Source organism: Canis aureus, chromosome 3 (assembly GCF_053574225.1).
Source record: "Canis aureus isolate CA01 chromosome 3, VMU_Caureus_v.1.0, whole genome shotgun sequence".
Taxonomy (NCBI): Eukaryota; Metazoa; Chordata; class Mammalia; order Carnivora; family Canidae; genus Canis; species Canis aureus.
This window is the reverse complement of record NC_135613.1, coordinates 53,125,113-53,140,770: the sequence shown is the minus strand read 5'-3', so window position 1 is coordinate 53,140,770 and position 15,658 is coordinate 53,125,113. Positions and strand designations below refer to the sequence as shown.

Sequence of the window (15,658 nt, the reverse complement as noted above, 5' to 3'; positions counted from 1 at the left end):
AAGATGTGGCCAAGGGGCGCCTAGGTGGCTCAGTTAGTTAGGTGTCTGCCTTCGGCTCAGGTCATGATCTCAGGGTTCTGAGATTAAGCTTCACCTCCCCTGCTCAGTGGGGAACCTGCTTATCTCTCTTAAATAAATAAATAAAATATATTTTTTATGTTAAAAAAAAAAAGAAAATGTAGCCAAAGCAGGTTATGCTTCCTGCTCCCTGATTGCAGGAAGGGTCTATCAAGAAATAAGAAATGTGTTAGCAGACTTCTCAAATGACTGCACAGTTAATAGGAAAAAAATTAACGCAAGATTAAAAAAATAAACGCAAGATTCTGATCATTCCTAAAAGGAAAAATAATTAATTTAAAAATATTCTGAGTGCCTACAATGTTTACAAGGGTCTCTTTAGGACAACAAATTTGTCCAACACATTTTGGTTCTACCATCAAGAATTCTGGAATTTACTGGATAGGATCATTAATCCCAACTGGTTATTGTTGGCTGTGTTTATGCTTTTTGAGGGTTGTTATCCAACAAAACATACTGGATCTAATTTAATGATTTTGGCCACTGGATAGTTCCTTTTCACTGGTCAAAACTGTAGGCTCTTTGTCAATATGCCCCATAGCTTTGCCCACTTCCCTGCAACATAATAATTCATATAAGCAAACTAAGAGAGCTAATAACATGTTGTCTTATTGCCACAGTCCCTTCTTGGCAGGATATGCTGGGAAAACATGTCTGTGGCTGGCAGATTGCAATATTCTTCACAGGTAAGTCTACTAGTTGTATATCAAGAGAGCTGTGTTAATTACCAGTGTCCAACCTCCTGCCCCCAGGCATTCAGCATCGTCTTCCAGAAGGCTGTGGAGAAGGCTGCTCCAGATGAGAGCCTCAAGAAGCGCGTGACTAATCTGATAGACAGCATCACCTTCTCTGTGTACCAGTACACCACCCGTGGGCTCTTCGAGTGCGATAAGCTGACCTATCTTGCCCAGCTTACCTTTCAGGTAAAAGTGGATTGAAGACGTTTCTAGAAAAGAGGTCATTTTCCAGTATCCAAACAGCAGGTGTAAAGAAAGTTTCTTCTTTTCATATTGCTTCCCAGAGAATATGAAGACTATTTGGTTCTAAGCAGAGCATCGGACAAGAAGGTCCACTATGGCGCATGCATGCTGCCTCGCCATTGTCGCACTCATGACAGCCATGACTCATCAACTCTTGTACTTCTTGTTTACCTTGGATGACCTAAGATCCGCCTTAGCATAGCTCTCCGGCAGCCACTACCCATCAACCCAAACTGGCACTAATGATGGAACTCGATGGTCATACCAATAACTAAATTTTTTTGAGATGCTATAAGAAATTTACAGCATCCCTCATTATTTATTTACCTTTAGAGATGCGAGTTTAGTGTCCCAAACTTCCCATGGAATAAGAAATTGCAAATGTCTTTCCATAGCTATGGCAGCCTTGGCCTTGAAAAAGGTCCTTAAGGACTCTAATTCTCAAGGGTCTAGGTACAGCAGGGGCTTCCAGTATTACTTTTTAAAAACCTTACCTTCCACTATTCTCAACAACAAAAAGCCACGAAAACTTATTTTCTTGCACTTATCCCTCTAATCATTTAGGATTGGGAATTTTTTCCATGATTTAATTATGAGCATACACTAGATTATCTCTAAGGCCTCTTCCAATTGTAAACACCACATGGACTGTGATTACTTCTGAGCTGACTCCCTATGTGTGTTCCAAAGTCTGAATTCATGGGGGACTGTTAATGTGGCTTGTTCCCCCCTTACCACTGTATTCCCTCTCCAGCCCAAAGGAGTGTGCATCATAGAAAGAATGTGGGGTACCTGAGTCAGTAGAGCATGCAACTCTTGATCTTGGGGTTGTGGGTTCAAGCCCAAATTGGACACAGAGATTGCTTAATTTTGGTGGGGGGCACCTGGATGGCTCAGTCAGTTAAGCATCCGATTCTTGATCTCAGCTCAGGTTTTGATCTCAAGGTCATGAGTTCGAGTTCCACATTGGTCTCCATGCTGGGCATAGAGCCTACTTAAAAAAAAAAAGAGAGAACTTGAGTTCCAGCATGAACTATCTTCCCTCCTACCACTCATTGCCCCCAGGCCTCCAAGGAGCTTCCAACTCTAGCTTTTGCTCTTCTCTCCATATAAGATTGGAGAGAAGAACATAAATATTTTATGCTCATTTTACCAGGGTTTTTCCACCTCGACTGCTATTTATAGGCTTTTTCCCCTTTAGAGACTTTTCCTCAAATTTTCCAAATTGTTATTTCTTAGTGAGCATTCCCATACTGTAACCTCATAGCACAAAACACCATTTAAAGGGAGAAGACAGGGATCCCTGGGTGGTTCAGCAGTTTAGCGCCTGCCTTTGGCCCAGGGCGTGACCCTGGAGTCCCGGGATCAAGTCCCACATTGGGCTCCCTGAGTGGAGCCTGCTTCTCCCTCTGCCTGTGCCTCTGCCTCTGTGTGTGTGTGTGTGTGTGTGTGTGTGTGTGTGTGTCATGAATAAATAAATAAAATCTTTTTAAAAATAAATAAAATAAAGGGGGAAGACAATGTCCCCAGAACCTCTCAGTGTGAATCATTAGCTCCAGCCGAGCTGAACACTCTACCCTCCCCTGCACACACCTTACTAACTTTCCCCTCCAAGCCTCTGCCCATTCCTTGGCCCCTCCCTGGAGCACTTTCCCTTCCTACCTAGATAGTCGTACCTTTTAGCTTCTCTGACACTCAATTCAAAACCACACATAGAAAATTTAATCAAATGAATCTCCCCACCCCAGCTTGCCAACCACTCCATTCTGGAACCCCTTTGGCATTATTGATTCACTTATGCATTTCTGTTTTATGTATATCCATATGTGACTTTGACATTCTCCTATGTGTCATCTTCTCAACTAGATTGCAGGGATATACTCCATGGCATTTAGGACTAACATGAAATGCTTGCTAACCAATGTACCTAGTCATTCACTGCGTGCATTTTTTTAAAGATTTAATTTATTTATTCATGAGAGACACAGAGAGAGGCAGAGGGAGAAGCAGACTCCTCACAGGTAGCCCAGTGTGGACTCGATCCTGGGAGCCCAGGATCACAACCTGAGCCAAAGGCAGATGCTCAACCACTGAGCTACCCAGGTGCCCCGACTGTGTGCATTTTAAGTCACCCTGATATTTGGAGCGAATACAAACGCACCCAGAAGTGATTTGCACGGATATGCACTTTCTTCCACTCTACCCCCTTTTAACAACCGAAACTGATGGGCAAGCTCCAGGAATCGAAGTAGCAATAATTACCCTGAGTGCTAACCCCAAGATCCCCAGAACCCTGTGACTACCACACCTAAAGAAACCGGGTACCGCTCCTCCACATTGCAGATCCTCCTCGTGAACCAGGAAATCGATGCTTCGGAGCTGGATTTCCTACTTCGATCTCCAGGACAGACAGGCGTCACCAGTCCCGTGGGCTTCCTCTCCCATCAGGCCTGGGGTAGCATCAAGGTCAGTAGAAAGGGTCCCCAGAAAGAAACCAAGTTCTCAGCTCTTGGAGTTTTTCCCGCTGACACTTGTCCCCAGGAAGTCAGCGGGTCTCCCTTCGGGGGTTCAAGCATGGAACAACATAGGTGCCTGCCTTTACCTGGTCCCCCACAGCAGAGCTCACCCCTCCCGGGCCCACTGGGAAGGCTCTGCAGAGGAGCAGGTGTGTGTGGGTTGAGGGCTCTGCCTCTCCAGGATGTGGAGGGATGGTAAGATCCTACAAGCTTCCCTACCTCAGTGGAGCTGCCTTTCACCTGCCAAAAGGGCTGGAATGTGGACTCCTCCATGAGGCCCTGGGGCTGGCATGGGGGTGCTGCGAGGGGCTCCAGGAAGCAGGTAGATGCCAGAGCTCTCTTCAGGCACATCCAGGTGAGTCCTAACTCAGCTTCAAAGTGGGGGAAGCATTCCAGCCTGGGATCCTCAGTGGTTAATACTAGCTCACATTTATTGAGCACCTTAGAAATGTGTTTTATCCTCATGTTCACCTGGAAGGTAGGTGTTATCTGTTCTCATTGAACGCAAAGCCCATTTTCCTGCCATGTTGTATAGCTTAGTTTAGTTGGGATCCTATGAACATTATTCTAGGAAAAGATCACAAAGTATAAGCTTCTTTCTGGAGGGAGCATGCCTGCATTGACGGAATGTGACACGATGCCAAGCACTAAGTGACCACCCACTGCAGAGCCCCGGCCTGCTGTCCGCGTGGGCAGCTGTCAGTCCACACCTGCATGAGTACACACAGCAGGTGCTGGTGCCTTGGGAGCACTGGCATCTACACAAAATGAAACCTGTTTGTGATCTTCCATGTTTGTTGCATTTTATACATGGTTCATAGAACAGAGGATGGAGTCTAAAGTAACAGGATTGGTTCGTTTCCTCCTTATATTTTCTTACCAATTTTTTTTAAATTTTGAGAGAATATAAATTCCCATGCAGTTATAATAAATAATAGAATTATCCCTTGTACCCTGTGACCCTCAGTGATAAAATCTTGCATTTGTATGAGGCAGCATCTTATCCAGGAAATTTCCTTTGATACAATCTACTAATCTTACTCTGATATCACTAGTTTTTATGTGTGCGTGTGCATGTACGTGTGTTTAGTTTTTCACATGTGAAGATTTATGTAACCACCACTCTGGTCAAGATACCAAAAATTCCACCACTATAGGGATCCCTTATATTGCCCTTTATAATCAGAACAACCTGCTGCCTCCCCGAACACCTAATGCCTGGCAACCACTAATCGGTTCTCTGTATAATTTTATCCTCCCAAGGATGTTATGTACATGGAATCCTACAGCATGTAACCTTTGCAGACTGGCTTGTTCAGAGAGCATAATTCCCCTAAGAGCCACTCAATTTGATTTACTTTATAACAGAAGCTCAGAACTTAATATTTATACGCATGCTCTTCTCTTCAAAGGGACCATCTTAGGAAATTCAAGACTAATTCTATTCATGCTGCCATTGCCCAAAATATTTTTCTAATTCCTTTTTCAGAGCCTGATGCTAATCTTTTAAGCAACTTTAGGGCTGTATCTAAATCAGGATTCATCAAACTTTTCCTGTACAGGGTCCCACAGTAAATATTTATGTTTTGAGGGCCGGACTGTGTCACAACTATTTAGCTCTGGCAAAGTCACACACAATACAGAAGCAAATGGAAATGGCTGAGTTCCAATAAAACTTGATTTACAAACACAGGTGGTGGGCCAATTTGGGTCTACAAGCCGTAGTTTGCTGATCCCTGGCCAAAATATAAAGGTGTGATTTGACTTTCATTTATTAACTGCATTTGTCATTCTGGACCCTATCTGGCAAGTAAGAAGAGGAACAATATATCGGAAAAGAAATAAGGAAGAACTCCTTTCACAATAACAACCAAAATAACAAAGTTCCAAAATGCCTAAGAAAAACTATAACAAAGGCAGAGATTTGTGGAGATGTGTAGAAAACCATTAACTCTCCTAAGCTACATAGGATCTGAATGAATTGATATACTCTAGAGTAGCACTGTCCAAAAGAAATATAGTGCCTGTCACATATGTAATTTAAAATCTTCTGGTAGCCACATTGAAAAATGTAAAAAGAAATAAATTAATTTTAATAATGTATTTTCTTTAACGTAGGGTAGCCAAATTACCATTTCATATCTAATTATTATAAAAATTATTAATGATATATTTTATATTTTTGTATTTGAATTCCTATGTGTATTTTTTATACTAATAGTTCATTTCAGTTCAGATGTTGAATTTTCATCAGAAATTCTCAAGGGGAGCCTGACTGGCTCAGTCAGTAGAGCACGTGACTCTTGATCTCAGGATTGTGAGTCTGAGCCCCACCTTGGGTGTAGAGATTGCTTAAAAATAAAATCTTTATATGGTCTCATTCATTTGGGGAATATAAAAAATAGTGAAAGGGAATAAAGGGGAAGGGAGAAAAAATGAGTGGGAAATGTCAGAGAGGGAGACAGAACATGAGAGACTCCTAAATCTGGGAAACGAACTAGGGGTGGTGGAAGGGGAGGTGGGCGGGGGGTGGGGATGACTGGGTAACGGGCACTGAGGGGGCACTTGATGGGATGAGCACTGCGTGTTATTCTATATGTTTGCAAATTGAACACCAATAAAATAAATTTATAAAAAAGAAATATATATATATATAAAGAAATCCGCATACATCAGAGAGCCAATTGTAAGCCATGGGCCAAATCTGGCCCACCTCCCTGTTTTCATAAATAAAGTTTTACTGGGACACAGTCAAAAACAAAAAATAAATAAATAAATAAAATCTTAAAAAAAAAACCTATTTGATATGTATTTAGGTTTCATAAAACCTAGATTTAAAATCATTGATTCATATACCTCAGTCGCTCCAAACATACTTAAAAGTTTTCCAGTTGCTAAAGCAAGTTCCAATTTCTAAATCTAAATTTTAAAATAATTACAATTAAGTGCAATTTAAAAAATGCAGTTCTTCAGTCACATGAGCCATAGTTCATTTGCTCATTGACTACCTAGAGTTGAGAAGAGTGACTCATACATAGTCCAATGACCTTACAGAAAATCAGTTCTGGAAATCAGTTCTGAGGGAGCCCTTTTGCAGAACTGGAGCAATGGTGGACTGGTTAACACAGGCTCTGGAGTCAGACATTCCTGGGTTCACATTCAAGTCTGAGTGTGTGTGGCCTCTGGCATATTATCTTATTCCTCTGAACTTTTTTTTTCCTTACCTGCAAAATAGCAGTCATCATACCCACCTCACAGGTTTCCATCAAAGAGACAGTAGAGGATTGCAGTAGTGATTGTGGCTACTGTACTGGTTTCCTACAGCTGCCATGACAGAAACAACAGGCTGGGTACTCTCACAGTTCTGGAGTCTGGAAGTCTGAAATTAAGGTGTCAGCAGGGTCATTCTCCCTCCAGAGCCTTTAGGGGAGGATCCTCCACTGCCTCTTCCCACTTCCAGTGGGAAGGTATTCCTTGGTTTGTGATCCCTCTATGTGTCTTTGCATCTTCCCTCCTTATAAGAACACCAGTCATGATGGCTTAGGGCCCACTCTAGTGACCTCATGTTACGTGGATTGCATCTGCAAAGACCCTATCTCCAAATATAAGATTACATCCACAGGTATGGGAAGTTAGGGGAACATAACTCACCCCAGAAGAGTTATGTTTATTAATTATGCAGTCATGGGGTATATGTACACCTTGGTTGCGTTGTGCCTGATGGAATTTGTCCACTGAAGGAAATATGTTGAGGAATTGAGTTTGGATCAAGTCCAGTTGCCTTTCTCTATTTTTCCCCACAAAGCACTCTGCAGCAAAAGTCATAAAGGATAAATGATTCCAAGACGCTCCCTACTGTTTTCATTTTACGTTACTCCACTCAAAAGCTACTATGCCACTGAGTTCCATTTCTCTTTGCACAAAACATATTGTTTGCTTTGCTTTGCTTTACTTTGCTTTTTCTGATTGGTTTTGTGGGCGAGGCTCATCTGGCTATTCAAAGGCTTTTACAAATGCATGAAGCTTTCTCTCTTTCTGTGAGTTGTGTTATGTGGAGAGGCCAAGTCCAGACCCGTCCAACTCAAGCACAGGACTGGATGTGAGCAGCTGAAACAAAATACAGTGTGTAGAGCACATCGCTGAAGCCTTTGATAAATGCTCATTTTAAGTGTTCGGTTGGATTCTAGCCTAAATTAACAAATACGATTGAATAGGACATGATAAAAAAAAAATGGGTTTTCTTTTAATTATATCTGATGAGGAAGGTTGATTGCCATGTTTCCCCCAAAGGAATTAACAAGCAGGTAATAAGTGAAATCTTTATGATAAAATATTGCTTTTATTCTTATCCTTTGTAAGGATTTTTGTTTTTAAAGTCTCATCAAATGCTGAACTTGAAGGTAATAGGCATGCTCTTTCTTCATTACAAAAATCTCATCTGTGATGCACGCCACTGTCAGCCTCTGAAAAGGACCTCTCACCACCACTCTGGATGCCAATTTCGCACAGTTGTATTTTGCTACGCAGTCCAATGTAATTAGGTTAATTAGTCATTTCCACTTAGCTTATTAGAAGGCTAGAAATCCCTTTCCCTCATTTGGAAGATTAAATGTTGCAATTGTGTTCAACCCAGAGCTTTAAGAAAGTGTGTCCCAGACCCAAGTTGTGGCAGCTGGGAACACTCATCAGAGCGTCATTTGCTCTGTTTTGTGGTGTCACCAGAGGGGGTAATGGGCCTGCAGAAGGGGTAATGGTGATACAGGCTGGGAAGAAGATGGGGAGCCAGTTCCTCAGCCCAGAGAGAAGTAATTACAGCAGCAGCAGCTTCTCTCAGCCTGTCAAGAGCCCTCCTGCTGGCCACGCAGATGTCAAACTTTATTAATTGAGCACGTTCTAAGTGCCAGGCAGCCTGCAAAGCCTGAGGCATACAAAGACACCTAAGAAAGTTCTTGCCCGCAGGGAACTCACAGTCTTGTGGGAAGTGACAGGCAGGATTGTAAACCAGCAATTGCAATTGAATAACTGTAGGAACCCCAAGAAAGCACCAGGGAGGGCTTTATAGTCTTCAAAGCACTGTATCTGCATTAGAATATGCGCTATGCAGACAAGGATTGCTTGGCCTCATTTTCCAAATGAGAAAATCAAAGGCCACAAAGGTTTAAAAACAGTCTCTGAGTCACAAGAGGCTCCTAAGAGGGGGTGCAGAAACCAGAACCTTCAACTCTTGGCACTCGCTCCTCCATCCTACATCCGGCTCCTCCCCACTTCTCAGTAGGAGTGATGCATATCCTTTGCAAAGTGGCCAGAGTGAAGTTGGGGGGCCATGGACTTCTTGTGAAAGAGCAAGTAAAGGCAAGACATGGGTTCATCCACATGGGAAACGAGCCTAGGCAAGCCAGGTTAAGGATGTGTCCTTCACCAATTCTCTCTGCCCCTGTTTACCCGGAGGACTCCTCTCCTACAGTCACACTGCTCTCTGGCATGTCCTACACTCTTCTCTTTCCAGACTTCAACTCTTGTTGATCCCACCCTACAAAATGCCCTTCCCTTCTCTTTACCTCTGTCTCTGCCCAGCAGAATTCTACATACCCACTAAGGCCTCCCTCATCTCCTCTTTCTCCTTAACTTAGGACTGCTAGCACCTTGAAAGCATGTGTCTTTTTTGGTTTTCATTTGTATTGCCAAGTACCTGGCATGTAGTAGACATTCAATAAATGTTGAATGAATGAATGGATGGATGGATGGATGGATGGATGGATGGATGAATTCAAATAACAAGAATCTATTAGGATACTTAAAATTCATGCCACTGTGGTAGGTGCTTTGGACATAGTCTAGCTTTTCATCTCATTGAAGAGACCAAACACTCAAGCAGAGTTGAGTAGTAATGGAGAGATTGCAGGTACATGTCCAAGTGACTAATATTTATGCGAGCATTCTGAAGACAGGCAATGGGATGAACCCCCATTAAAATTTAGTTCTGATGTCAAGATTGATGATGCCACACATACCAAGAGAATATTAAAGGTTTATTACTCACATAATGAGTCTTTCCAAGAAAGCAAGGGAGCTCCCAAGCAGTCTAAAAATCGCTTGAGAGAGCCAGGGAAGGAGACCACCTTGGAGTTTTTTGGTAGTATAAGTTTGGGGCCAGGGTGAGTATTCCCAAGGGCTTGCATGGTACAACTTTCCTCCAGCACCAGAGGAGGGAGTGCCAACACTCATTTATCAGCTTGCCTAGATGTGGAACAGAAAAGGAAGAGAGAAGGATAAAACTTTAAAGCTGTCAGCAATCAAACATCTAAAAATTGAGTCAGACCCTTTATTAAAGAGATCCACTCTATAAATAGTTCCAAGTAGCCCACAAGGAGGATGGGAAGGCTCTGTATTCTAGGCTAAAGAGGATGAGCCTGAGAGAGGGTGCTGGTTATGAACAGGACTCTAACACCCTCTGGGGCCTTAACACATACTAATGACCAGTACAAGAAAAGGAAGGAGTGGAATTTGGGGGAAGAAAGAATGAGGACCTCTTGATGGTGAAAGCAGCACAAACCCAGAGCTGAATTAGAATTGAGTCTGGCACAGTTCTAAGATTGGCCACAGATGCTCTTGGACAGAGTAGAAGGGAAGCAAGATACCCGATTCATTGGCTGGTTTGGAAGGAATTCCTAAATGAAGACATCTGATTACTAAGTTATGCATTTGGGCTTTATTCTTCTGGAAACAGGCAACTCATGTAAATTTTAGCATTGGCATTAACACAAAGTCAATGATTCTAAGGACACCTCGAGAGAGATCTTGACAGGAGTTGCCAGCAGAATGAGTACTGAGATGAAAGGAAGGAGTCAGAGATTTAAAATGTCTGGGCTCCATGACCAGAAAATTCATGGCAACCCTTCTTGTCCCTCCTTCCATTCAATGCCCTGCAGGCAGGTGCTGCTCAATTTCTGCTGCTACTAATAATCTAAACACTTTATTTGCTAAATCTTGCACATTAGTGGTGCAATTTGCTGAAGGTAACAATCAATACCCTTCTACTTCCTTGAATTTAGCTGGGGGAAAGATCCAAGATTCCAGACAAGAGTATGAAGGAGACAGAATCCTATCCATACTGTTATCTTGTTCCTTGAACACCCCCCCACCAAATGCAATGAAAATGATAGCTTTCTGGATAAACTCCATTTCAAAACAAGATTCTCTAAAATTTCTCAGGCACTTTCATCAATGGAAGGGTTCTATAACCTGGATCGGGACATTGAGGGATCTGCCAAGAGCTGGAAAAAGTTTGTGGAATCGGAATGTCCTGAGAAGGAGAAGTTTCCACAGGAGTGGAAGAACAAGACAGCCCTGCAGCGCCTCTGCATGATGAGAGCCATGCGACCAGACCGGATGACCTACGCCATTCGGTACGGGACACAGGATAGTGGGGAGCCCCTGAGTGTGCGTGGGGCAGTCTCAGCATGGCCTGATTAGCAGAACTGAGCTCAAAGATCATGTGTTCATAGTAACAGGAGCATTTGTACCAACATCACAAATCCCATAAGGCCTATTGCTCTGTGTTTGTCATGTATTTTCTTAGTATCTAAGTAGATGATTTGGGGGAAAAGTGCTCATCGATATCAGCATTGAGAAGGATGCTGGTCACACCTGAAGTGGTGGGAGATGATGGTACCCAGATAATGAATGGAAGGGTCATCCATAGGAGGAATAACATCTCTCCAACCACAAAGAAAGGAGAGAGAAAGAGCTGTGGCTATAGCTGAGGTGGTAAAAGGATGACAGAAAATTGAGGAGGACTTTATGTGATGACTTCTATTTTCTCTGAGGAAGCATGGTCATCTTGTGCCATGTGCAAGAGGAGGTGGCAGGGTTGGAGACTGGAGGAAAATGCAGAGTTTTAAATAGAATCTGTGACAAGTGGGAGAGAAGGCCAACCAGATCCCACCTAGTTAAGATCCTGTGTTTATAATGGTACCAGTCTTCACCATAGGATGGTTCTCCACAGCAACATCAACAGCCCAAGTGTAGATTTAGAGTTAAGTTGGTCCAGAGCATAGCTCAGTTCAAGTTGGCATGTGGGGGCAGGAGTTAAGCAAGGGGAGAGGAAGATATTGGGGAGATAATAACTGGAAGTCATAGGTCATACAATCTGTAGAGACAGAGCAGATTAGTCACTGCCTGGGGCTGGATGGTAGGAACAGGAATTCTTGAAGTAGGCAGGAGTAATCTGATTGGCATGATGAAAGTGTTCTGAAACCAGATTATGGTGAAGGCTGTGCAATTCAGTAAATTTATCAAAAATTATTGAAAAGTATACTTAAAATAGGTTTTATGGCATGTCAGCTGTCCCTTAAGAAGTTGTTTTTCATTTTTTTAAGGTTATAGGCTATGGAGTCTATACTGGATAGGAAAGAAGTGAAAGAAAGTAAGGGGATGGTTATATTTTATTTATTTTAATTTTTTTGAGAGAGAGTGCATGCAGGAAAGGAGGTAAGAGGCAGAGGGAGAGGGGAAGAGAGAAAATCTTAAGAGAACATTACTTGAGCCAAAATTAAGAATCAGATGTTTAATGGAGCTACCCAGGCACCCTGAGTAAAGGGATGATTTTTTAAAAAATACCAAAAATCAGCTGAAGAGATAACAGAGAGAACTGTGTCCTTGGGGAAGAGTTAGAGCCAAGAGTTGGGCCAGGTGATCAATAAGAGGTTGCAGCTGCAAAGTTGGCATAACATGGAAGATGGAAGAGTTTGGAAAGGAACGTTGGTAAGTGGGATAAGATGAATATGAGGGTGCGAGAGCATAGGAGGGCAGGAGGCCTTAAATCCTGAGTAGGGAAGGAACACCACAGGGATATGGAGCATGGAGGATTTAGCTGCCTGCGCACTTTCAGAAAGCATTGATCCTGGCATTCTTCTGGTGGATGATGGTCATGTGACAGGACACGCAGGCTTCACAGAGGAGTGGCATAGTTGGATGGGGATTCAGAACGAGCCCTGACCTAGGACAGCAGGCCAGCATTAGTGACACAGGTGCTAAGTGTGGACCTAACAACCCAGGAACGGAAGTTGGCCCCAGCTCTGTAACTACCTACCAAGGCCATGACCTTGAGTGCATCCCTCCATCTCTGTAGGCCCCCATTTCTCAAGCCTTGTGGTTTTGTGATTGATACATGTGCATGTACTTTTCCCACAGAGATTTTGTTGAGGAGAAGTTGGGTAGCAAATATGTGGCAGGAAGAGCACCAGACTTTGCGACCTCGTTTGAGGAATCAGGACCAGCCACACCCATGTTTTTTATCCTGTCTCCAGGGGTGGACCCCCTGAAGGATGTGGAAAATCACGGTGAGAAAAATTCCTCTGGGAGCTGAGACTGCACCATGAATGGTCACTCTTTGTGTCCATTGGTCTCTCTTTTCTTGGGTCAAAGTTCAGCATGCAGGGCTTGGTATTTACTGACATAGAGAAGTCAGGGTCATTGCTGAACCAACACCAGGGATCATCATCAGAGAAAGGACCATTCAGAGGGGTACAGGGAAGAGTCCACACTCGCACATTCATGAGGAGACCTTGTCCTGCCACCTGCCTGCCCACCCACCCTCTCCCCCTTACTTTGGCTGAAGCGATCTTTCTGAAACACAAGTATGACCTTTCAAGGCTCCTACTGCCCTAAAAATAAAGTCCAAACTCCTTACTGTGTCTCACAGGGACCTTCATCCTCCCGCCCCTCCCTATTTCTCCAGCCTTCTTTCCATTATTATGGTTTACCACAAATCTGGAGGCTTGAAAGAACACAAATTTGGTATTGTACCGTTCTGGAGATAAGAAATCATAAATGGGTCTTATTGCCTCCCTCTTTTCTTAGAAAGACTCCTGTGATTATATTGGGCACACTGAGATAATCCAGGATAACGTCCCCATCTTGAGGCCCTATATTTACTCACATTGCAGAGTCCCCTTTGCCCTGTAAAGTCATATGTTCACAAGTCCCAAGGGTAAGACATGGACGTCTTTGGGGGTCTATTATTCTGCCTATATTCCCCTAATCCTCTCTTTTGCCTTCTAAATGGCAACCATTCTCCCAAGCCTGCTATGTCTCCTCCTGAATCCCCTTCACCAGGCTAGCCTCTATTCATCCTTCAGATACCGATTTCAGTGTCACCACATCCAGGAAGCCCTGTTGACCTCCAAGATTCTAGGCTCCTCTCCCATGTGCTCCTAGAATGCCCTTCTTTATGTCCATCACTTTGTAATTGTCTAGTGACTACTGTGTCTTCTTAAGAGAGTGAGAGCTTCCTTGGAATCAGGTATCTTTTTATCAGAGTATCCCCAGTTCCTAGCTCTGGGATGGGTACTCAAGAAATATAGACATTAAATGGAGGAATGAGCGAATGAATGGCTAATCAAAACTTATAACACTGGCAAAATGACATTTTGCAAAGTTACATAAAGACCTGATGGGTTAAAAGAAAGAAAGAAAGAAAGAAAGAAAGAAAGAAAGAAAGAAAGAAAGAAAGAAAAAAGACCTGATGGGTTAGAGCCCAACCCAGGTAATACAGCTCTAAGAGCAGTCTCTCCATTATGCAGTGGAAGGACTCCACAGCCTGTGCCTAGTGCTTGGGGGGTAGTTGAGATGAGCTGAGTCAGTCCTAAAGAATGGATAAGATTAGGGCACCTGGGTGTCTCAGTCATTTAAGCCCACGGCTCTTGGTTTTGGCTCAGGTCCTGACCTCAGGGTCATGAGATTGAGCCCCATGCGGGGCTCCACACTCTTTAAAAAAAAAAAAAAGAAAAAGAAAAAGAAAAGAAAGAAGGGATAAGATCTATAGGGGGGAAAGAATTATCTTCTTTACTAATTTTATGTATATTTTTGTAGTCTCCTAGTAATTTCAAGTGACACTTGCATATTTTTAAAATATGGATAATAATTATAAATGAGAAACAACAGTTCTTGGCCCAGCTGCACCCTCCCAACCTATCCCCTTTCCAGACATTTGTTCTTTGGGTTTTGGAGGGTTGTTTTTGCCAATTTCTGAATTTAGTCCTGGTAGTTGCTTCTCTATTTCCTACTAATCTTATTATCACTAGTTTTTTTTTTTTTTTTTTAAGATTTATTTACTCTAGAGAGAGAGAGAGCATGCATGAGCAGTTGGGGGAGGGCAGAGAATCTCAAACAAACTTCATGCCTAGCACGGAGCCTGATGCTGGGCTCCATCTTACAACCCTCCGGTCATGAGCTGAAACCAAAAATAGGACGCTTAACCAGCTATACCACCCAGGCGCCCTTTGTATCACTAGTTTTAAATTTTTCAATTCTAGATAACTATTTATATTCCCTGATATAAAAATATAAGAATTTAACCCCCATTACCGCCCACTAAGACTGTCTACTTTCTGCCACATTTTTTAACAGCTTTATTGAGATGTAATTCATATTCAATATAATTTACCCATTTCAAGTACATGATTCAAAGCTTGCTAATATTTTCACAGGGCTATGTGACTACCACCACAAACTAATTTTAGCAGATTTGTGTGTCTCTGAGTCCCACCCTCTACCCCTGCACCACCAAAAAAAAAAAAAAAAAACAGAAAAAAACAAAAACAAAAAACCTAGATCTCCTATGCCATCCTGTGTCCTCCCTGACCCACCACCAATTTACTTTTTGTCTCTAAAGATTTGCCTGTTCTGGACACTTCCTATAAATAAAATCATATATTATAGGGTCTTTCATTGATGTTTCATTTAGCATAATACTTTCAAGTTTCGGGGCACCTGGGTGGCTCAGTGGTTGAGCATCTGCCTTCGGCTCAGGGCGTGATCCTGGGGTCCTGGGATCAAGTCCCACATCAGGCTCCCCGCAAGGATACTGCTTCTCTCTCTGCCTGTGTCTCTGCCTCTCTCTCTGTGTCTCTCACGAACAAATAAATAAAATCCTTAAAAAAACATATTTTCAAGGTTCATCCATGTTATAGCTGTAGCATATATCCATTATGCAGTGGAAGGACTCCACAGCCTGTGCCTAGTTTCCTTGCCTATGGAAAAAGTAAAGCACAGGTGATGCAAGTTGGAAAACTGAAGTCTCAG

At 42.8% G+C, this 15,658-nt stretch overlaps 1 protein-coding gene across 2 annotated transcripts in view; it reads left to right on the top strand.

Moving 5' to 3' along the window:
* Positions 1-15,658, top strand: part of DNAH9 (dynein axonemal heavy chain 9) — a 331,426-nt gene that overhangs the window by 259,810 nt on the left and 55,958 nt on the right. For both annotated transcript variants that reach the window (XM_077892621.1, XM_077892620.1), the window contains 4 exons: positions 831-1,001; positions 3,402-3,524; positions 10,787-10,980; positions 12,767-12,915. In XM_077892621.1, the coding sequence (XP_077748747.1) occupies positions 831-1,001; positions 3,402-3,524; positions 10,787-10,980; positions 12,767-12,915 (637 nt within the window). The remainder of the gene's footprint in view (positions 1-830; positions 1,002-3,401; positions 3,525-10,786; positions 10,981-12,766; positions 12,916-15,658) is intronic.